This window comes from Puma concolor, chromosome A1 (assembly GCF_028749965.1).
Source record: "Puma concolor isolate L17-30 chromosome A1, mPumCon1.1.hap2, whole genome shotgun sequence".
NCBI classification, from domain to species: Eukaryota; Metazoa; Chordata; class Mammalia; order Carnivora; family Felidae; genus Puma; species Puma concolor.
Window position 1 is genome coordinate 119,516,888 of NC_141667.1, and position 24,774 is coordinate 119,541,661.

Below are 24,774 nucleotides of genomic sequence, written 5' to 3' on the forward strand. Positions count from 1 at the left end.
ATCCCACCTGACAGCAGGGACCATGCCTGCCACAGTGCTTGGCGCGGAGTCTCTTTCCAGGAATATGTTGACTAACTTATTGAGTGAGTGGATTCACTTGCTCGTTCTTGCAAAATCTGTACAGGTCAGTGAAAAGCGGTCATATTCTTTTCGTGCGTCTTTGTAGCAACAAAGGCTTCATGGTGTTTCAACTTAAGGAGCATAGGAATTTCCTTACAGCGCCGGACGTGCCAAGCCACCGTTATTTCCCGAACACTCCCTGGGGATACGGGCAATTTTTACCGAATTTGAGACCCAATTTACAGCTTTTGAGGCGGCTGCCGGGATCGTGTGAGTCACGCAGTCGCTGACCTTTGTCACACCAGCCTCAGCAACACGGAGGGGGGTTAGATTACAAGCCAATCTCAGAGGGCGGGTGGTTGTTTCCGTATTTATGATCCTTTTCTTAGTGCTGCTGAGTGCGAGGCTCAGGGGCGGGACGGCACCGGAGCTCAGGGCCAGGCCGCGGGGCGCGGAGCGGTGGGGTCACGGGCCCTGCAGGCAGGGCGGGCCGCTTCAGGTGCGCGTCGGCCCCAGGCCGCCGCAGCTGCGCCACCCCCCCCGCCGCTCCACCCGCCGCCCACAAACCGCGGGGCGGAAGGGGGCGGGGCGCGACCGCCTGTCCGTTTCTCCGGGGGGGACAATAAAGTTTCGAAAGTTTGAAAAGGCAGGGAAAAAAAAAACAACAACAAACCCTCGCCCCTTCGGCGGGGCGGGTGTGGACGCCTGCGGCCCGGGGCGAGCCCGGCGCCCGGCGCGCGGGGATGGGGGTCACGGTGGACGTGCGCCAGGTGTACAAGTACCCCTTCGAGCAGGTGGTCGCCAGCTTCCTCCGAAAGGTACCCGCCCACTCCGGCCCGGACGCGCGGCACCCGGGAGCCCTGGCCCAGCTGTCCGCGCTCGGGGCGCCCGGCCCTGTCCGGGCCCCCGCCCCGACCCCCCGCGGGAGTCCCCCCCCCCCCACCCCTCCCCTTCTCGCGCTCCAGCTGCGGGGTTCGCTTCGGGATATGCAGGGCGGGGGTGGGAGTGGATTTCCTCGAGGGCTCCCCTTCGTGGTGCGCGGCGCCACGTTCACACCCTGTCCCGGAGTGGCAGGGAACGCAAGTTCTGGAGCCTGCTTGAGGCTGCACAGGACTTGTGGATCGTTCTAGTACCTCATGGACCCCTTAAAGCTAGTGGGGACCGCGGAAGCCATCACCCTAGGTTTCCCAGCATTGTGGCTCTATCATCCCAGTGGAGGTGGCTGTGGGACTTGGGGCAGATTGCTTACCCTCTCTGTGCCTTGGTTTTGTGATCTGTGAAATGGGGACATAATAGTACTAAGTGAAAGGGTTAGTTGCGAGGACTCAAGTGAGATAATTCATGGAAAGTCACTGATGGAAGGCCTCTAAAGTGTTGTAGTTGTTTGTGCTGCTCTAACTACACCCCAGTCTCGGTGTTCAGTGGCCCTCTTTTCTCAGGGCTCCTCCGAGGACTGTGCTCATGGTAATAGAAGGGGAAATTTGAGAAATTGAAAGCACCCAGGCCAGGGAGCTGGGACTCCTGGACTCTTGTCTGTCTCTGCCTTTAGTTCCTTCACTTGGTCAAGCGTCTGTTCTCTTCAGACGCAGTTTCTGCTTCTAAGAGTGTTGTATCAGAAGATACTTTAGGTTCCCCTTCAGCTTTCATGTTCTTAGACAAGGTTTGCCAAACTTGTAACTTGCCTTGGGTAGCAGCCACCAAGCAGTGCACTCCTTATACAACCCACAAGCCATCAAAGGGAGATAAGGGGAGAGGAAGTTAATTTTTTTTTAAATTAGTGTTTATTTTTGAGAGAGCGCGCGCGCAGGACAGCGGGGGTGGGGGTGGGGGTGCTGTGTGCAGATACAGAATCTGAAGCAGGCTCCAGGCTCTGAGCTTTCAGCACAGAGCTCAACCCTGGGCTTGGATTCATGAATGACAAGATCATGACCTGAGCTGAAGTCAGTCGCTCAATGGAGTGAGCCACCCAGGTTCCGAGGAAGTTAATTTTTTAAGTGATAAGACCTGACCTTCACATGAGGAGGTGATACAGTTCGGGACCCAAGCCAAGGATTGTAGGACTCTGGGTAACATCGTGTTGCCATAGAAGTCTTTTTTGGGGGAGAATGTCAGCTTGTTGATAGATCTTCAGTATCTAGAATAGTGCCTAGCAGCTAGTAGGTGCTCACTAAAAATCGGATAACTGATGAATGACTAAATGAACGAAAGCTTGAATTGTGGATCTAGTGTAGACTTTGCCTTAGGCCAGACTTCTGGGCCCAAAAGAGAAACAGCCAACTCTCCATTAAAAAAAAAAAAAAAAAAATTATGTTTATTTACTTTTGAGAGAGAGGGAGACACAGAATCTCAAACAGGCTCCAGGCTCCGAGGTGTCAGCACAGAGCCTGAAGCGGGGCTCAAACCCACAAACTGTGAGATCATGACCTGAGCCGAAGTCAGACACTCAACCGACTGAGCCACCCAGGCACCCCAACAACTCTCCATTTTTTCTTAGGAAGTTGGGAGTGTGGATTCTCTAATGCCACTGCTCCCTTGGAATGCCTTCTGGATTGCACTCCTCAGGAGCTGATCTTTGCCTTGTCAGACCTGGAAGGGCACTTGATCCAGATCAAAATCATTGACTATCTTCTCCAGCTTTGGATAGTTACTGCTGCACATCTCTTTTTCTCTCATTAGATTCATGCCTGCAGAAGCACATAGCACAATGGCATGCTCTCTTTTAGAGAGTATTGTTCATGTGGTCATGCTTCTGGGCTGAATGCTTTTCTTCTTTGTACTGGGCTTGGTGCTAGGACACAACAGATAGACCCTCTTTTCGTGGGGCTGATGGTGTCTTGTAAGTGAGGCTGACGTTAATAAATGGCCAACAGATGAATACATACTTAAAATTGATGATATGTATTTACAGAGAAAGTTTATGTTACTGGGACCAAATATAGCGGGGAAGGCCTGCTAAGGTCCCGCAGGGTGGTCATGAGGAAAGGCTTTGTCAAACAAATGGCCTGTGTGAAATGATGGCTGATGTGTGAGTAGGACTTTCTCAGGCAAGAAGAGAGGGGGAGGAAGTGCTTTCATACATTATCGTATTTACCTCTTCCAGCAGCTGCAAGCAGTTAGGACTGACTTCCATTTCATTACGTAGAAAACCTGAGATTCAGAGGATTTGAGAATCTTTTCCAAGTTCCCATGGCCAGCAGCTGGGAGAGCCAAGATTTCAGCACATCTGAATCCTAAGTCTACACCCCTAGTCCCCCAGACTGTGCTGCCTTCCACATAATAGGCATTCCGATGACTACTGAGGGGATAAAATGTTCCAGAATCATCTTTGCCGTGCTCTTTATCCAATTTCAGTTTTCTTCTGTCTATTCTCAGGACTTATTTTATCTTGGTGGACCCGTTGTGCCTGATGTAGGGGTATAGCTTTGATGTGTGGTACAGTGAGAGAATATAGTGTCTCAGGTTTCTGTTGCTATGTAACAAATCACCCCTGTGATGCAGTGGATTAAAGCAGTGGTAGACCTTTCATTCTCATAATTCTGTTGACTGGGCTCAGCTGGGTGGTTTTTGTGTGCCAGTGTCTTCTAGCTGAAGTCACTTAGCTGCATTCAGTTACAATGTGGAAGATTGCTTGTAAAAAAACTTGGCAAAGTGCCTGGCACATAGTAAATAAGGACTGAGGAGGATATTTTGGAAGGTAGAGTTTCAGGAAAAGGAGAGCATTTTCAGAAAAGACCTGGCAGTGGAATGATGTAAGCACTGCAGATGATAGTACACTTCCATTCTTTCTTTTTTTTAAATTTATTTTTAAAAAATATTTATTTATTTTTGAGAGAGAGAGAGAGAGTGCGAGCAGGGGAGGGGCAGAGAGAGAGGGAGACACAGAATCTAAGGCAGGCTCCAGGCTCTGAGTTGTCAACACAGAGCTCAGTGCAGGGCTTGAACTCATGGACTGTGAGATCATGACCTGAGCCGAAGTCAGACGCTCAACCGGCTCAGCCACTCCTGAGCCCCATACACTTCCATTCTTTCTGTTCACAAAGCACTCCTTCAGAGAGTGCCATAGAGATCCCTGGAAGGGGCTACGTGAGTCACTAAATTATGAGATGTCAATAAATCCGTTTGCTGTGGGAATTTTCGCCTTACATTACTTGAAGCCATGAACTGGAAGTCAGTAGATGGATGGCCATCATTGTGCCTTCCCCTTTAAAAGCAGTTTTTGGGTGGCCTAGGGACACAGTTTTCACCAGTCTGTATCGGGCCCTAGTGCAAATTAAGAAGAGGTATCATCTAAAGGCAGAGAAACATAAATATATGATTTCACTCATAGGTGGAATTTAAGAAACACAACAATGAACACAGAGGAAGGGAAGGAAAAATAAGAGAAAAAGAGGGAGGCACACCGCAAGATACTCTTAATTACAGAGAACAAACTGAGCGTTGCTGGAGGGGTGTGGGGATGGTCTAAATGGGCGATGGGCATTAAGGAGGGCACTTGTTGGGATGAGCACTGGGTGTCATATGTAAGTGATGAATCACTAAATTAGACTCCTGAAACCATTATTACACTCTATGTTAACTAACTTGGATTTAGATAAAATTGAAAAAAAAGAAAGAAAGAGGCACCATCTTACTGGTCGACCCCACGAGCTCCCAGTAAATGGGGCTAGTGGAAAGTAAATGGGGGCATTTATGCAAATTAGCAAGAATGGCTGTTACCCAATCAGGCTCTTGGGGTAGCCATAGAAATTGAGTAGGGCTGAGTGGGAGTTCCTGGCAAAGCTTTATTGGGTTGGCTCCAGCAGAAGGGAGACAGCACAGGGTCTGTAGGCTGGGTTCCCAAGGAGAGGTCTGGGAGGGTTTTAAGGAGGCCTAGGCTGAAAAGGGTGATGTCCAAATGTGTAGGGGTGGGTTTTTCTTTTGTTCTGTTTTTTTTTTGGGGGGGGGGCGGTGGCTTGTGCACTTAAAGGTCAATGCTTCTTGCTTCTTCTTGAGTTGCATGTCTAATTAGCGTGTTAAGTTCCTATCCCTGGGTGATTTTTAGTATTAGAATAAGGGAAAAACTCAGTGGAAATTCACCACTGGGTCTATCTTGGCTCAGGTGGTTGGGTTTTCACAGGGGAGTGTCCATCCCTTTTGGTGCTGGAAGGTTAGCACAGTGTCTGAACTGGATCAGACTCGTTGAAAACTGGGTCATGGGGGCGCCTGGGTGGCTCAGTCGGCTGAGCGTCCGACTTCAGCTAAGGTCATGATCTCACACTCTGTGAGTTCAAGCCCCGCATCGGGCTCTGGGCTGACAGCTCGGAGCCTGGAGCCTGCTTCAGATTCTGTGTCTCCCCCTCTCTCTGCCCCTCCCCTGCTCATGCTCTGTCTCTCTCTATCTCAAAAATAAATAAAAACATTAAAAAAAAATAAAAAAAAAAAAAAGAAAACTGGGTCATGGGGGCTTGTTTGGAGCTTGGGGCTTCTGGCATTTGGCCTTAGTTTCTGATGGCAAGCAGCACCTGCAGGCGATGCTAGAAGACTGGGTTATTGTGGCTTGTTAGCCATTTCCTGGGTGTGGGGTCACAAGTCTGGTGCCTCTTCTGTCTCAGCACTCCTTCCTCTAGGTGGCTGTAGCCCTGTGCCCACCGGCCTGCTAGATTGGAAGACCTTGTGCAGTGAGCAACATGCACAACTCTATACAGCAAACCTGCTGTCTTAATTTCATATCTGTGAAACAGCAATGCCATGCACCTTACCACCTATCTCCTAGGAGTGTTGTGAGGATCAAATGTGTAACAGTCTGACAAGCATTAGCTTTTTATAAGTGCAAGATAGTAAGAATGATCTTTTTGGCTAAACACACTTTTATATTTCTTTTAGTCTGTATGTATTTTTTTTTCAAAGGAAGGCACTTGGCAGAAGGGACAATCATATGAGGATCTCTGGGAAGCATTTAATCTGATTTTTCACAATGGTATGTTTGAAGCTGCTTCAGCACTGAGAATGTTCTATTTTAAATAGAGTCTACTGATCTACGTCTTTTGGTATGTTAGGACTTGCCTTCCAAGTTATAATATACTACTATTTTTAAAACCTGAGGAATGTTTGCTCTTCTTACACCTGCCTGTTGGATACCACAGGCAAAATATTAGCTACATGCTTCCAAAGCTGAGTGGTACCTTGAAAACAAACACCGCAGAGTACTCTTTGTTCATGGAATATAGTGTTTCCCAATGAACTCTTATGTAGGTATGCTGTGAAACCCAAAATGGTTTATTTATCAGATGCTAAACTGTAGTTTCCATGAGGTATATTGTCAGTGTGCCTGACAGTGTATTTTGGTTTCTTTCTTTGTATGATCTCTTACCTTTCTAGGTCTTATCACTTATAGCTGTTTCCTTTCCTTTATTTAAAACCAGCTACAAAGAGAACACAAAGTTGCATGGATGAGTGTAGCAGTCTAGAAGCTCACTCATCTCTTACAAGCTCACGCCAGTCTGTTTACTGAGCTTGCGTTCACCAGTTAGATTCAAACACTTGTTCAGTTTTGTCTATTTGAAACTTAAAGTTATTAAAAAGGACCCAGAGGGCCTTTGTGTTGACTGGATTTTCTTGTTTATTCTCAAATAAGGCCAGAGACATTAAGAGTTTTTTGTACTATAGAGTTGTTCAGGTTAATTTTCTTTCTGTGCTGTAGGCCAAAGAATCATTGTGAATAGAGTGTGAGGTTCATGGGCTTACACTCTTCCACTTATTCCTCATGCATCACAAGCACGCAAAGAGATCCTGGAACATAGTAGGTGCTCACCAAATCCTTGCTGAGTGGATAAGGAAATGCACTATTCAGGAATTTGGCCCTATGTGATTTCACACTGAAGTTGTTGTGGGTCTCAGTAACATGTCCTTACTTAGGGTATTGTAATAAAATGGACAGATCAAAATAATTTCTTTGCTTCAACACAGCGGCCTCGGGTTTTATTTATTCTCGCCAGGAGCCTGATGTGCTGAACAAATGGTTTGAGTGTTTACCCTTACACTCATAAAGGCGATTTATGAATGGCTATTTCCATTTAGAGTAGAAAGTTGATTGGGCAATTAATAATGTTTCCATTTCTGATCCTATCTTTTCTCCCTTGCAAATCTGACACTTAGTTGTGTAGAACATCTCTTCCTGCAGAGCTCCTGAAATACTTGGGGTGAACCCATATTTCCAAAATCCATGTTTTGATGAATGATAAGCCTCGCTTAACATAATGGTTGTTCATCTTTTTACTTACGCTGTAATAGTCTTTCTTTTATCTTCCTATCCTCAATTCTCCTAGAAGAAGATTAGGTACGACACGAAGCAGAATGGTGCAAACGGGAAGAGTACGGGCTCTGACATCAGCCGGGGGGACCGAGTGCTTCTCGCTGTGTGAGTTTGGGCAAGTCAGCTCTTTTCCTGTGCCTCGGTTTCCTCCTCTCCAGAGTAAGATAGTAGTCACTGTCTTCTGGAATTGTTGGGGGAAATTAAGAGGATAACGCACATAGTTGCATGCATTGGCACACAGCAGGTGCTTTTGAAGTACAGTACTTGTTAAAAATCTTGAGAGTAATACTAACAATAATAATTTCTTACATTTATTCCATGAACCTGAAAATAAAAAGCTGAGAGGAGTAGTCTGCAGAAACCTTTACCGACTTGGAGTAATAAAGAGAAGAAAGAACAGGAATAAAGGTGCACATTTGAATTCTGACTTGTTTTTTTAAATGTTATTTAAATCATAAACTGTACTTGGAAACTTACCTATTGGTGGTTGTGGCTTAAGAAGTTTATAAAAGATAGGATGATTCTTAACTGTTAAAGTACGGGCAGTAAAACTTTTCCTAGGTCTACTAATGGACACTTATAGTAAGTTGGTGCATCTTTTTGCCTCTAGGAGATGAGATAAATAAAACATGGCCCCAGCCCTCAAGGGGACAGAGGAAATACATTAATTTTTGTGATAAATGCTTTCTCAGGGGCATGTTACAGATACAGAGTGTGAGGAAAGGATCCTATCTTTTTAAATAATATTTTATTTTTAAGTAATCTTGACACCCACCATGGGGTCGAACTCACAACCCTGAGATCACACACTCCACTGACTGAGCCAACCAGGCACCCCATTTTTAATTATTAATCTATGAGAGCTTTTAGAGTGCTTAGAAAGACTTTGTTGCCTTTTCAAAAATGTCAGTACTCTCTAGTACTTTCCTGACTCAGTGCCTTCCCTAATGCTAGTAGGGAGGGATTGTCAGGAGTTCTTGTCACATGGACTCTGAATTGGGAAAGCATGAGCTTTGAAGTTTTATTCTAGGAAAAGAAATATCTTTTAATGATTTTTATTTTATTTATTTATTAAAAAAATTTTTTTTATGTTTATTTTTGAGAGAGACAGAGTGTGAGTCGGGGAGGGGCAGAGAGAGAGAGGAGACACAGAATGAGAAGCAGGCTCCAGGCTCTGAGCTGTCAGCACAGAGCCCGATGTGGGGCTCGAGCCAAAGTCGGATGCTCAGCCTACTGAGCCAGGTGCCCCTGTTCTAATGATTCTTTTTTTTTTTTTTTTTAACGTTTATTTATTTTTGAGACAGAGACAGAGCATGAATGGGGAAGGGTCAGCGAGAGAAGGAGACACAGAATCTGCAACAGGCTCCAGGCTCTGAGCTGTCAGCACAGAGCCTGACGCGGGGCTCGAACTCACGGACCGCGAGCTCATGACCTGAGCCGAAGTCAGACGCTCAACCGACTGAGCCACCCAGGCACTCCTCTAAAGACTCTTAAATCATCACCTACATATATTTAGTTTGCAGATGGATACTAGGAGTATGCTTTAATACCACACCACAGTAAATTGCAAGATAAGCACTGAAGTCCTGAAACTGAGTTTTAAAAAATGTAGCCTTTCATTCTTCATCAGCAAGAAACTGCTACTATTTATTGAGAACCTGCATGATGCCAGGTGTTACACTTTACATAAAATTGTTCCCTTTAATTTCTGTGACAACTCTCTGAGATGGATTTTTTCCCCCTATTTTCACAGATGGAGAAACTAAGGCAGGCTGAGATTAAAGCATTTTGCCCAAGACTCTCACAGATGGGTTTCAGACTGAAGTCTCTTGGGTTTTAAAACTCAGTTGTTTCCAACATTCTGTATTTTCATTTTAACTTTGTTTTTTTTCCTTAAGTTTTCATTTAGAAATACAGTTGACCCTAAACAACATGATGTTTAGGGACACTGGCCCCCACACAGTTGAAAATCTGCATCTATGTGACTTTAGACCCCCCCCCCCAAATTTAACTACTAGTAGCCTGCTGTTGACTGTAAACCTTACAGATGAAATGAACAGTCAATTAACACATATCTTGTATGTTATATATATATTATATACTGTATTTTGATGGTTGGAGAGCTAGAGAAAAAAATGTTGAAAAAGGCATAAGGATGCATTTACAGTACTGTCCTGATTGGAAAAAAACCCACATGGAAGTGGACCCACACTGTATAAACCCCTGTTGTTCAAGGCTCAACTGTAATTTGACTTAAAAAATGTTGCAAAACAAAGAATTCCAGGGTAGCCTTTACCCAGCTTCCCCAAACCACTGTGTAGTTTTTAAAGCCAGGGAATTAGCGTCGATAAAATGTTAACTGATCTACAGACTTTATTCCGATTTGGCAGTAGTCAACTAATAGCATTTTTTCCAGTCTAGGAGTCAATCCAGGATCCCACATTGCATTTAGTTGTCCTGTCTTAGTCTCCCCCAGTGTGGGACAGATCGTCTATTTTTTTAAATTTCCAGACCGACCCTGGCACTTTTGAAATTGTACTGGTCGGTTATTTTGTAGACTTTTTATCTTTAAATGCATCTGGTTTATGTATGCATTTAATGTTGAGATACGAGGCTTTTCCTTTGTGTCACAATTATAAGCTATTTCTTTCAAAGAAACTTGACTGTGTCATTGCCAATTATTAGGACATTTTTGAATGAAAGGTGATGTGACGTCGTTGGCCTTTGTTTAGAATCATAACTTGTCCCAGGCAGAACGGCCTTGCGTGTCCTCTGGTGGTCCATCGCCCTGGCTCCAGAGACGGCAGCATCATGGGGTGTGTGTCTGCTTGTCCTTTGTTCTTTCTGCTTCATCATCCCATTGTCCTGAAAGGCCGATGCACAAGCATTCAGAAATGTATTGACTTAAAGATGTTTTGTCCTTGAACATTGAAATTTTGACTAATCGATGATTCATTTGATCTTTGTATGAAATCAACTTTGCTTTCCTCTAAGATAGACTATTGCATGTAGGTCATAAAGGAAACTTGGCACAGTCCCTGGTGATGTTTTTGTTTAACTAAAATGCCACATCTCTTTTCTGCAGCTCCCCTGCTTTGCATGTGGATGTTTGGAAGCAGCCTGAGGAACAAAGATTCTCATAATGCTTATGAAACAGAAATGTTAACATACAGACTTATTTTAGGTCCTCTTGGCCTTTGTAGGACTAACACAGCTCTGTCGCTGAGTTGCTTCCTTGTGCTCTCTTGGATGCCATTTAGAAGTTGGTACACAATGGCTCCTTTGGAGGTCATTGACTCTTTTTTGGGAGGGGGTATTATAAAAGGCAGGCATTAACTTCTGAGCCTTTTGGAAAGTTGGTATTTTAAAAAGTCCTTACTCTTAACAGTAAGCTTTATGAAAGCTTGTATAATTTTCCCTTGTAAGTAAGAAAGGTAAATAACTATGTCGTCATGAAACTCTTCCCACAAATAGAGTGACTGTTAATTCCTGTAATTGGATGGACTCCATTTTTTGGCCTCTCACTTTTCATAGCTCTGTGTTTGTCTTAATGTGTATTTTCTCTTTTTACCCAGTGTTTTGCAGTTTTTGGCCTCTAACCTTTTATTTATTTACTTATTTAGGCCTCTTACCCATTGATGTGTAAAAAGTAATTGAAAGCAAGGTATATGACAATGTAGAAGAGTCTCCATTTTACCCTTGTTAGACTGTGGTATTTGCAATAGATTTGTATCTCAGGAAAAGGAAAAGGAGTTAGTTTACACATTTGGTAAAGAACGTAAACTCATGAATAAGTTCAAAATGAAGTGAAGTATACCTTGGAAGATCCCTTAAGTCAGCCAGAATATATGGCATATGTGGTGACTATACACAGCCCCCCGTGTGGTAATTATTTTTGTGCGACTGCAGCTTATGATCCACTGAGCCAGGTTCAGAGATGGCACGCATTTTGGGCAGATACCTGGGTGTTCACACCACTTAGCTTCCATGAGAGTCCCCAGCGTGGAGTGGGGATTGGAAAATCCGTGTGACCCTGTTTATGCCATTGCCATTATGCCTTTCATGCAGAGACTCCTTATCTTAATAGTTGTTGATTGGTTTACTCATTTGGGGAAGTACTAAATGAGATAATACATATGGCAGGCTCTAATACAGGCATGGGCATAGTAGAACAGTGCATACTCAGTAAGTCTTTGATGGCCTTAATCCTGACCTAGCTTGATCCGTTCCAGTGTCACACCGCATTGGAAAAAATGTCCAGAGAAACCTGTCCACTGCTTCCTGCCTTCCCAAATTGGCATTCCTGTTGATGACCGTCTTTCAGAGCGTTCCCTCTCTCAACCCCTTGTGAACCAGAGTTCAGAAAAATGTTCGTGAATTAAATCATGAATATTCAAGTTACCACAAGGTGGCGTCAGATCATTTCAAGTAATGCCAGATAGGGGGAGCCTCAACATAATAAATCTTTCATTTTAAAAAAGTTAAAATATATGCCTTTCATGTCATGGTATTTAGTTATTGTAAACAAACCTCTCATTTCTTTTCCCATTCAGGATCTCTTGTGTTTGGCTAATAAAACCTTCATTTTACTTGTTATTTACAAGCATTGTCTGTTGAGTGACCCTTAAGTATTTTATGATGACACCTTTCCACAATTTCTCATTTCCTTATTATCCCTTAGTTTGATTTATTTTCTCCTGATATGTTTATTTTTTTTCTTGTTTTTTTTTTCCCCAACTAATACGTAAACTCTGTAAGAGGCTGCAATTTTATTTCATTACTATATCCTCAGTGCCTAGAACAGTGCCTGGCATGGTAGGTACTCAAAACCTCTTAAATGAAGAATTTTCACTATTGTTTCAGTCAATGCTCTTTGGCTTAATAAGAAAATCTTAAAATTATGTTAAAGTGTGAAGTTTCTGAGTTCATATTCTTTGGGAATTTTACTGATAATTTAGTGAAGCAATTAGAACTTGAAAGCTTTTATCAGTCTCCTCCTCTGGTGGTTACATTTCAGATCTCCTCCATAATTTAGTAATCTTCCTACAACTTACAGTGTGTTTGTAATATTCATTCAGGGTGTATTGATGAATGCAAAACGAACAGACTAGGACTAGTCAAGGAAATACTTTCAGACTTGCATTTTATCGTGGCACAAAAGTTTCTATTCACACACACACACACACAATTCAAGGGATCTGTGTGAAGCTCAGATACCTTCCTTGCTTGAGGGGTGCTCTGTAAGTGAGGCCCCTTGCAAGGAACAGAATAGCTAAACTTGATCCTACCTAATGGACACTATCTGAAAGTTAAACTTCAAGAAAGCAGTGGCCATAATTTTGAGCATTTTTTTTCTGGAGCAAAAATGAATGAATGAATGAATGAATGAATGAATACTTAAAACTCAGTTTTTTTGATTACTCATCAAGATTGCAGTTGCCAGGATGGGCATGATGAAGTGTCAAGGCTACTGAGGGCTGACCAGAGAGAACTGATCATCTGTTCCCTTCATAGATCATTCTCCAAACAAAATAAGGTTTATTTTCTAAATTGGCCCCCTAGGGAGCGAGGTTCATCTTCCTAATCATTCATTCATTCAGCAAAAATTTATTGAGTGCCTACTATATGTCATACACTGTGCTAGTGGTAGAGATACAGGAGTGACTGAAATAGATCATATTCCTGTTCTCATAGAGTCTCTGTTCTCATCCAGTGTCTTTTGGGGCCACAGATATCTTTAATAACGTAGGTAATGGACCCTTTTCTGTGAAATCAATCAGTTAGCCAACCCCCCCCCCCCCCCCCCCCCCCCGCCCACACGTGTGCATGCAGGTACCTGTGTGAGATATGGGAGACCCACACCCTGGGTAACATATACCACTTCCTGGGGTTCCAGAGACTTGAAGCTCAAGTTCATCAAGTAGAAGGCCCCCTTTTCCTGCTCTTCAGCCTTTTCACTGCTCTCCTTCCCCTTCGGCACTTGTTGATGTCTTGGATAAGACTTCCTGTCATTTTCTTTGCAGGTTTGATCACATGATGAAGCAGTGTAAGTCTTTGGGCAAAGAGCCCAAGGAGTGCTCTGCAGGCTTGGACCAGGGGCCCCCTTGTCTTATGGGGAAGTCACTTTCACCCCTGAAGTCTTTCTCTTTGCACCTGAGCAATAGAAAGGGTTGGATTTGAGTAATTGTGAGGTCATTCAAGGGTAGGTTAGGTAGGCAGGTTTAGAAGGCAATAGAAAATATCTGTGGGTAGATTATAATCTCAGTGCTAACTAGCTGGGTGATTTTGAGCAGATTACTTAGTTTATGCGGGCCTTATTTTTCACATGTGAAAGGGAAAAAGCAGTATTTACCTCATGGTATTGTTTTGAGAATTAAAATGAAATAATGTATGTAAACTGCCTGTGACAAAAATGATAGCTTTTGCCAGCCTTCTTTTATCCAAATTGTCTTTCTGGGCAATTAATAGATAAATGATCATTGAGCACCTGGAGTAGACTACTTCTAATTATTTTCCTCTGATGCTAAACCAGCTGCCAGGCAGTAGTACCCAATCATAGTGGAAGGTTCACTGTGTATTAGGCCTGGTTTAATTTCACGCCTCTCCCACTAACTAGCTGGGTGACCCTAAACTCTAACCTTTATCCAGTTTCTGTTTCTGGCAGATGAAGTAATGATAACATATGACCCAGCCACAGCAGAGAAGCTGTTTTGGGATTTAAACAAGGTTATGTAGGGGCACCTGGGTGGCTCAGTCAGTTGAGCATCCAACTCTTGATTTTGGCACAGGTCACAATCTCATCGTTTGTGAGATCGAGCCCCACGGCAGGCTCCATGCTGACAGCATGGAGCCTGCTGGGGATTCTCTCTTTCTCTCTCTCTCTCTCTCTCTCTGCACCCATCCCCCCACCAACCCCCCTCTCGAAATAAATAAACTTAAAAAAATAAACAAGAACGTGTAAGTGAGTAAAGCATGTAGCACAGTGCCTGCTACCAAGGACACTCTTCATTTAGGCCAGGCTGGTTCCATACTAATAGTAATACTTATTAATTAGATTAACCTCACCCTCCCTTCTCTGCCCAGGGCTGTGTTGGATCTAAAGGTTTCCCCTGGATTTATACAAGTTGAATTCATGATAGCTTCTTACTTATCTAGGCCCAAGTAGTACAACGAAGGGCCTTGATTGAAAACTGGCCTTAGAGTTGCTTGGAAAATATTTACCGTTCCTGCAAATAACTGTGGTTACTATGAGGTAGTTCATTTTGGTGAAGGATGAATGGTAATTCTTCTTTATGTGTTTTCATTTAGTATCCCAACCCCATGGATAAAAATGTCATCTCTGTAATAACTGTGGAGGAAAAAAGAGGTAAGTTCTCTGAATATACCTCACTTCAGTGATGATCATTAAGTAATAGTGATGTTTGTCAAGGTGTGTGTGTGTGTAGCCTATTTTTCTTTTTTCTTTTTTTAAGTTTATTTTTTATTTTGAGAGAGAGACAGAGAGAGTGAACGGGAGAAGGGCAGAGAGAGGGAGAGAGAGGGAATCCTACGCAGACTCCACACTGTCAGCGCAGATCCAGATGTGGGGCTTGAACTCACAAACTGTGAGATCATGACCTGAGCTGAGATCAAGAGTCGGACGCTTAACTGAGTGAGCCACCCAGGCACCCCAGCCTATTACCTTTTAAACAGATATGAGAACAGGTGTATTTCTGTATTTGAGGTGACAGAGAAGAATACCCAGCATTTAAAGCAGCAGTAGAAGTCTTGTTTAATATGCTTTTGTCACTCAATTAATGACTGATGACAATAGTAACAGCCAACATTTCTGAGCACTGAATATATGCCAGGCACTCTTATTAACTCCTTTAATCTGCAGAATAATGTTTGGGATATGTATTATTATTATTGCCTTTTAATGTATGAAGAAATCAAGGTACTGAGAGGTTAAATAAATTGCCCAAGGTCACATGACTATATCCCTATAATATATTCATGTATCATTGTATATACGACAAAACATTTGTGATTAGTAGCATGTATGTAAGATGTGATTGTAAAGTGATTATATTATAGAATATGATTCCATATTGACCAGCGCAGGGGTGGGCAAGCTATGCTTGTCCTGCTTGAATTTGTGAATAAAGTTTTATTGACATACAGCCGTGCCCACTTGTTTACATATCTTCTATGGCTTCTTCTTGGCGACAAGAGCAGAGTTAAGTTGTTGCAACAAGACTGTTCATACCATAAAGCATAAAATATTTACCATTTGGCCTTTTACAGGAAAGGTTTATTCACCCCTAGACTAGAGCGTAGGAGTCTCCACTGCTCTCTGTCATTTGTATTTCCCTGGAATAATTTTTCACTGTCATTGCCTGGACTTGAGAACTGGGCCACATAGGAAGTTTTGGTGAGGCACATAATCAGTATGTAAACATTTGGAGACACCCAGGCCCACTTCTGACACACTCTTGAGCCTTCTGAGAAAATGTGTGAGATGCCACTGTTTGTTACGTGACTCTGAAGTCTTCTCTGTGCTTGGTAAACACAAAAACTGTCTTTTGCTTGTGAAGGTATTTTCTTTGTGTCCATACTCTATTAATAGATTTTAGAAAACATTTTTTTCATGTGTCTGCACTCAGTGTGAGAGAAACTTGTAATGGGGCATCAGAGAAATCTGGTTCCAAGCCTTGATTTTGTTACTCCCTGCATGACCTACCTTCTTCGAGGCTCTGTTTCTTCGCTTATTAAATGGGAAAATAATATTAATCCTGCTTTAGGTTGTTATGAAGATCAAATGAAAGAACAATATGTGTATTCCAAAGTGGTATAGGAACATTAATTATGATTTATACCATTGACGGGAGCATCGTTGCCTGCAGGAGTGGCTAGTCCATTTTAAGTGGATGTGCTGCAAACATTGGATAAGCTGGCTGAAGGAAGGCCAGTGGGCAGGAGACAAACCCACTCCTCACCCTGTCAGTGGCTTCTGGGCAGTCTGGATATTTGCATTGTCCGGGCTACTATAGCCAGAGATTTGAGAAACCCTACAGGAGCTTGGCTGAGTCGCAGTAATTTACAGGCCAAAAGAGAATACTTCAGAGTTTATTTTTTTCTATGACTTGGACTCCCCTTTTCTTAATTCACATTTATTGTGTGCTTTTTACATTTTTGGAAACTCTGTTCCAAAACAGAGTAGTGCCAGTCACAGGGAATCTGTTTCTTTATGAGTGAAGACTTTGGCTAATATAATTAATTGTAGGTTTACATTGTGTACCTAGAAATCTGTGCTTGAAAACATGTTTGGTGCAGAATGTGGCAGAATCAGATTCTCCACATTCTTGTGAAAACATCTGTATTGGATTTGGGCAGAGGTCTCATTGGCCCTTGTCATTGGAGTGTTGACATTGATAATACAGAGCAGTGAACAGTTTGTGATTCTTTCTCTCTGACTTTAGAGCATGCAGAGTGAGTAGCTGCCTCACCCTTATTCCTTGATTACAGATAAGTGTATTTGGAATGATTTGGCCCAGAAAAGTGGTCAGGGATACTGAGTTTTGAGTTAAACATTTTTCTCTAGGAATTCTACATAGAGAAAACTGACATCAAAATGAAAAGTTTTGTTGACATTAGGATAGGAGTACATATCCTTAAAACATTTTTTGAGTGTAAAAATTTTCTGTTTCTAGATGTGTCAACAGGGATCATCTATAGAAAGAGGATTGCAGTCTGTCAGAATGTGGTTCCAGAAATTTTAAGGAAGGTAAATTCATTTTAAAATTTAATCAGATTTGGTGTGACACTGGGTGATTTTCACACAGTCCTGGAAAGAGATGGCATTTTCTGATGTCCAGGCGTGTTAGAACTTTCCCAGTTGGACCTCACAGCTCCTCAGAGGAAGAAAGCACTCTCATATCTAACCTCAGTTTTGGCAGATGCCACGGGAGATAGTTTTTTTCCCCCCTTCTGTTTCTGCTTCTCTTTTGTGGAGGGCTCTTAGTGGACATAGAGATGGTCTACAATTATTTTATTTTATATATTTTTTCAATATATGAAATTTATTGTCAAATTGGTTTCCATACAACACCCAGTGTTCATCCCAACAGGTGCCCTCCTCACTACCCATCACCCACCCTCCCCTCCCTCACACCCCCATCAACCCTCAGTTTGTTCTCAGTTTTTAAGAGTCTCTTATGCTTTGGCTCTCTCCCACTCTAACCTCTTTTTTTTTTTCTTCTCCTCCCCCATGGGTTTCTGTTAAGTTTCTCAGGATCCACATAAGAGTGAAAACATATGGGATCTGTCTTTCTCTGTATGGCTTATTTCACTTAGCATCACACTCTCCAGTTCCATCCACGTTGCTACAAAGGGCCATATTTCATTCTTTCTCATTGCCACGTAGTACTCCATTGTGTATATAAACCACAATTTCTTTATCCATTCATCAGTTGATGGACATTTAGGCTCTTTCCATAATTTGGCTATTGTTGACAGTGCTGCTATAAACATTGGGGTACAAGTGCCCCTATGCATCAGTCCTCCTTTATCCCTTGGGTAAATTCCTAGCAGTGCTATTGCTGGGTCATAGGGTAGGTCTATTTTTAATTTTCTGAGGAACCTCCACACTGCTTTCCAGAGGGTCTACAATTATTTTAAAGATGTCTTGGACATTTTGCAGGAAGTGACCATGTTTTCTCATCTGTCTGTGGTTAGATAAGACTCTTAGATAAGAATGATCAGAAGTAAACAGATGGTAAATATTTAGTCTCATCTTCAGCAAGGAAGATAAAAGCTTCAGATTCTATGTCACCGTCAGAGAATACAGTTATTTCAGGGACTATAATCTTCTCAGTGCTCTCTGTAAGTCTTTTTGTGTGTATTTCTGTAAAGTAATGGTGGTGATGTTGAAATCTTCATGATAGCAAGTTGTTTTCTCTGTTTGAAATCCTTAAGCACTCTGGTGATTGTTGGCAGAGGTAAGTGGGAATTTTTAATAACATTGCTTGAATCATGGAGGGATTATTGACAAGAGTCCTTTTTGAATCATTAGGAAATAAGAGGAGAACATCTTTTTTTTTTTTTTTTTGATGTTTATTTATTTTTGACACAGAGAGAGACAGAGCATGAACAGGGGAGGGGCAGAGAGAGAGGGAGACACAGAATCTGAAACAGGCTCCAGGCTCTGAGCTGTCAGCACAGAGCCCGACGTGGGGCTCGAACTCACGGACCGTGAGATCATGACCTGAGCCGAAGTCGGACACTTAACCGACCAAGCCACTCAGGCGCCCCAAGAGGAGAACATCTTGATGTGCACTTCTTAAAATGTCTCAGATCATTATTTCTACCCAGAAGTGATTGCTTTGGTGATGTAGAAGCCAGTTAGCTTGCAGGTGATATTGCTGTGCTTGTTTGCTGTATTAGAAAGAGTGATGGCTTCTATCACTTCCTTATCCTGGATTAAGATTCTGTCATATTCTTTGGAGGAAAGAAGGCTGGTATGACAGTGAAAAAGAACTTTATTTTCCAGATGCTAAAATGTGTTGCAGTGAATACAACAAATTATGACTGGCTTTTTCTACAGGGTGTATACCCTGCCTTTGCCCTATATACACCCTTTGAATCTATTATTTAAAAAGACATTCAACTTTGTCTTGTATCTCAATTCTTAAATAATTTAAGGACACCTCTGACTTGTACAGTGCTGTCTTTGTAGTTTCCCATGTCTCCTCCACCTCAGAAAACATACATTTCAAGGTATTGGACAGAGTTTAAAATGAAGAAAATATTTTATCTGATATTGTCTTGCATGTGAGCCCATAAGTGGGCCCAATTAGTGTCCATCAATTTAAGAAGGCCATAACCAGCCCTGGAGGAGACACGAAGGAGGCTGATAATTTGCTTAGTGTTTAGCAGTTAGGGAAATCAGGCCAGAGACTATACAGCTCGCATAAATCCTGGGTCATTTGCATGTCCTCACCAGCATTTAGTAAGGTCATGGTATGTTTGATTATCAAGAAGTCACAGCCATTGGTGAGCCATCATTTGTATATCAGGATCACTTGTCCTCTTAATTATCCAAGACTAAAAGCAACTCTGGACTCCATCCTTCTGTAGCCTTCCTCATTTGAGAAAGCCACCCACTCTCTGTTGGACAGGTGAGCATTTTAAAGGTACCTAGTATCCAGTTGGAAGAGGAATCGTGGCTCAATCCTCAGGAAAGAAACATGGCTATACGGAGTCACTGCCTTACATGGACACAGTATGCATCCATGAAGGAAGAGTCTGTCTTCCGGGAAAGTGTGGAAAATCCAAACTGGTAAGACCCCCTGTGTGTGTGTGTGTGTGTGTGTGTGTGTGTGTGTGTGTGTGTGTGTGTGCGCGCGCGTGCACGCGTGTGTGTGTGTGTATTGGGTGCAGGGATGCACATATGAGCTCATACATTAAAAAGTTTTGATTGCATACTTACATCCTCTGTTTACAACTACATAAGTTACACATTATTAATCTGTAATCACACAAGTAGTTAATAAGTAGATTTCTCTATGGGGGAAAATAGCGTTCAACTCCTTGCCTTTTTTTTTCCCTCTATAATTTATTTTTTATAATTTACTTCCAATTAGTTAGCACATGGTGCAACAATGATTTCAGGAGAATATTCCTTAGGCCCTTTACCCATTAGCCCATCCCCCCTCCCACAACCCCTCCAGTAACCCTCTGTTTGTTCTCTATATTTAAAAGTCTCTTATGTTTTGTCCCCATCTGTGTTTTTATTTTTGCTTCCCTTCCCTTATGTTCATCTGTTTTGTATCTTAAAGTCCTCATAGGAGTAAAGCCATATGATATTTGTCTTTCTCTGACTAATTTTGCTTAGCATAATACCCTCTAGTTCCATCCACATAGTTGCAAATGGCAAGATTTCATTCTTTTTGATTGCTGAGTAATACTCCATTGTATATATATACCACATCTTTAACCATTCATCCATCGATGGACATTTGGGCTCTTTCCATACTTTGGCTGTTGTTGATAGTGTTGTTAAAAACATGGGGGTGCATGTGTCCCTTCAAAACAGTACACTGTATCCCTTGGATAAATGCCTAGTAGTGCAGTTGCTGGGTCATGGGGTAGTTTTATTTTTAACTTTTTGAGGAACCTCCATACTGTTTTCTAGAGTGGTTGCACCAGCTTGCATTCCCACCAGCAGTGCAAAAGAGATTCTCTTTCTCCGCATCCTTGCCAACATCTGTTGTTGCCTGAGTTGTTAATGTTAGCCATTCTGACAGGTGTCAGGTGGTACCTCATTGTGGTTTTGATTTGTATTTCCCAGATGATGTGTGATGTTGAGCACTTTTTCACATGTCATTTGGCCATCTGGATGTCTTCTTTGGAGAAGTGCCTATTCATGTCTTTTGCCCATTTCTTCACTAGATGATTTGTTTTTTGGGTGTTGAGTTTGATAAATTCTTTATAGATTTTGGATACTAACCCTTTATCTGATATGTTATTTGCAAATATCTTCTCCCATTCTGTCAATTGCCTTTTAGTTTTGCTGATTGTTTCCTTCGCTGTGCAGAAGCTTTTTATTTTGATGAGGTCCCAATACTTCATTTTTGTCAACTCCTTTCTGATCACCCTGTTCAGTCTTGGGGCCTGTTTGTTCTCTCCAAAGGCAGCGAGTGTTATCAGTTTGCTAAGTATTCTTCCAGACTTTTAAGAGATACCATTAGGTACTACATGTATATTCACAGAGCCTGTATAGCCTGGTTTTGTATGTCTTTTTTTACATAGTTGCTTTCATTCCGTGTCAGCCATTGTACACTAATCTTTTTTGCTTAACAGAACTTGATCCATTTAATATATATAAAACCTAGCTTATTCCTTTGTACTGTTGCATGGTATTCAATCCTGTGATTGTTCTACATCTGTTTAAATATTTTTTTTGATAGAGGTTCAGATGGTTTCCAGTTTGTCTTTCTTACAGATAGTATAGTATTTGTGAAGCATGTGATCCCTTATTTGTCCTATATGTGAAAGTTGTTAGGTTTATTGAGTGTTATTTACATACAATAATTTTATTGTTCTAAATGTACATTTCAAAGAGTTTTGACACAGTTGTGGAACCAGGACCACCATCAAGCTATAGAACCTTTAAGGAGGATTTTAAAAAGCTATATGCCAAGACTATTCCATGAGGAAAGAATATTCTCCTCAAAAATTGGTGCTGTCACAACTGGATATCCACAAACGAAAGCATTAAGTTGGATTTCTGTCTCACAAAAAATACAAAGTTAATTCAAAATGGATCAAAGACCTAAATGAGAGTTAAGACTATAAAACTTTTAGGAGAAAACATAGGCAAAACTGTTTATGATCTTGGATTAGGTAGTGATTTCTTATTTTTTTTTTTAATTTTTTTTTAACTTTTATTTATTTTTGAGACAGAGAGAGACAGAGCATGAATGGGGGAGGGTCAGAGAGAGAGGAAGACACAGAATCTGAAACAGGCTCCAGGCTCTGAGCAGTCAGCACAGAGCCCGACGCGGGGCTGGAACTCACATACTGCGAGATTGTGACCTGAGCCGAAGTCGGACGCTTAACCGACTGAGCCACCCAGGCGCCCCGGTAGTGATTTCTTAGATGTGACCCCACAGTCCAAGCAACAAAAGCAAAATAGGTGAAATTGATATCAAAATTAAAAACTTTTGTGCTTCAAAGGACTGTCAAGAAGGTCAAAAGACACTCCAGAGAATGGGAGAAGATACTTGTAAACCATATATCCGATAATATATATATCCATAATACATGAGAGTGTATACTTATTGTGATGAGCACTGAGTAACATATAGAATTGTTGAATCATATTGTACACCTGAAACTAATCTAACACTGTATGTTAATTATACTTGAATCTTAAAAAAGTCTAACTAAAACATGGGCAAAAAGTTTGAGTAGATACTCCTCCAGAAACGTAGGTTGATGGTCAACAGGTGCATCAAAAGATGCTCAACATCGTTATTCATCCAGAAGTGCAAATCACAATCACAATGAGATACCACTTCAAGTGTGGCTTGATGGCTAGGATGGCTATAATAAAGAAGACACATGGCAACAAGTGTTGGAAAAGGTGGGGAGAAAGCGGAACCCTACACAGCACTGATAGGGATGTGAGTGGTACAGCTGTTATGGAAACCAGTTTTTCAGTGCCTCAGAAAAGAAACAGAGTTACCACTTGACCCAGCAATTCTGTACAATATTGAAAACATACGTGTTTTGTGAAAACACAAAAACTTGTACAGGAGTGTTTATAGCACCATTATTCATAATAGGCAGAATGTGGAAACCAAATGTCTATCACTTGATGAATATATAACCAATTGTGGTATACTTATACATGGAATATTATTCAGCCATAAAAATGAAAGAAATTCTGACCCATGCTATAACTTGGGTGAAGCTTGAAAACATTATGCTAAGTGGAAGAAGCCAGTTACAAAAGGCTACATATTGTAGGAGTCATTTTATTTGAAATTTGCAGAATTGGTAAATCCACAGGATGGAAAATAGATTAATGGTTGCCATGGGCAAGGAGGAAAAGAGTGGGCAGTGACTGCTAATGGGTATGGAATTTCTTTTTGGGGTGATGAGAATATTCCAGAACTAGTGTTGATGGTTGATGGGTTGCATGACTTAGAATAAACCAAAGACAATGAGTTATACACTTTAAAAGGGTGAAGTTTATGGTGAGAGGTCATTTCCCTATAGCCAAAAGTTAACATACCTTTAAAATTTTTTTGTCAATATAATGGGTGAGAAGTAATTTCTTTGAGATAGGTTTAAAAACAAAAGCAAAATATAACACGCACCAGGTGTTAATAGTGATTATTGCTGTGAGCTCTGATTTCAGAGGATAATTTACTGTTTTTTGTTATTCTGTATGATTTGAAGTTTTTGTTCACTTGTCATTTTAATGGAAATAGTAAGACTCTCAAGTTCAAATAACTAGAACTCCCAAATCTCAAATCCGTTCCGCAGCCCCATCACTTGTGCAAATCATTACTGTTCCTCATAATTTTGGTCCTTGAGTGATAATTCTAAAATCCTCCAGCCCCACACTGAATGAGTGTGAATGCCACATCTTATTAGCATCTGGGGTGGGTTTGCCTGGAACTACCCCGTAGTTTGTTTTCCTCAGCCTTCCCCAAGGCAAGAGCTTCACATAAACATAGATGTTTGGGATTAAGTATAAAAGCTGTGGCCAGAGAATAGAGGAGTTTTTGTTTTTTGTTTTTTTGTTCATGGGAGTAGTAAAAGGACAGAATTGTCTGATTTTATGTAGAAAACAAGTCTTTCATCCGTCTCGTTTTAGCCTCTATTTTCTCAAATATCCAGACTATTGGCTACTCTGATCTGAACCTTTATCAATGATCCATAAACTGATAATTGGCTCCGACAATCCAAGGAAAACATTCTTCAGGACTTCTTTCATTTGTGTCTTTTTTAAAAATTATTTTTAAATGCTCTGATCCTAGAAAATGGGATACATACATCTTGTTAAAAATACTAAACAGTTTTGGGGAAAAAAGTTTTCATTACCTAACAATAGTGTCTGTTTACATAATTTTTTTGGTTCATTCCTAATTGGCATTTTATGTATGTATGTATGTATGTATGTATGTATGTATGTATGTATTTATTTATTTATTTATCAAGAGTCTGATGCTTAACTGACTCAGCCACCTAGCCAGCCCCCTCATTGGCATTTAGATTGTTTCTCAATATTTTTGTTGTTACAAATAATACTGTGATGAAGTCCCTATAATTACCTATTTCTGTACTTACTCAATAACCTTTTAAGGTAGATAGAGCAAAATTGGATTTCTGGGCCAAATGTTATATTTTGATACATATTATCAGATTGCTACATAAAAAAGCTTGACCAATTATACTTTTTTCTTCTTTCTTTGTTATGTTCTTGTCCTGTCCCAAACACTCTCTTCTACATTTTTGAGACACCAGGCCAATATTTATTGATACCTACTGTGTCAAGGTCAAAGCTAGATCCTTCCCCTGCAGTGTTTTAAAGCTCAGGTTAAAGAACTTACCCACGATGAAAGTAAGTTGCCACCAAGGTGTGAGTCCAGGAATCATGGATCCCACCTCAAGCAAAGTGGGGAGGTAGGAATATGGATGTTTATAAAGGATTGATTTACATCAAACTGTAGAGTGCTTTGGATCCCAGGTTATGCAGGAGGGATCTTGTCCATTCAGTAACCAGCAGCCACATGAAGGTTTCTGAGCGGGAGATGATGTGATGATAGTTGTGATCTAGACTCTGGGATACTTGTTTTCTTAGCTCTTGACATGGATTTAAGCAAGGCATTTTAGGCAGACATTCTAAATGAGTGGGTAGTCTTGGGGGG

At 41.5% G+C, this 24,774-nt stretch overlaps 1 protein-coding gene across 6 annotated transcripts in view; it reads left to right on the plus strand.

The window, feature by feature from the left end:
• Positions 1–703: 703 nt before the first annotated feature.
• PRELID2 (PRELI domain containing 2) overlaps positions 704–24,774 on the plus strand; it is a 189,231-nt gene continuing 165,160 nt past the window's right edge. For 3 of the 6 annotated variants that reach the window (XR_015249291.1, XM_086701424.1, XM_086701412.1), the window contains exons 1-4: positions 704–878; positions 14,660–14,717; positions 17,044–17,117; positions 19,510–19,670. Coding sequence is in view for 5 of the 6 variants with exons in the window: in XM_086701424.1 (XP_086557550.1) it covers positions 804–878; positions 14,660–14,717; positions 17,044–17,117; positions 19,510–19,670 (368 nt within the window). In the remaining variant the exon portion in view is untranslated. Of the gene's footprint in view, positions 879–5,946; positions 6,017–7,364; positions 7,457–7,689; positions 7,760–14,659; positions 14,718–17,043; positions 17,118–19,509; positions 19,671–24,774 lie in introns of all 6 variants that reach the window. The other 3 variants (XM_086701432.1, XM_086701444.1, XM_086701439.1) reach the window with 3 other exon arrangements.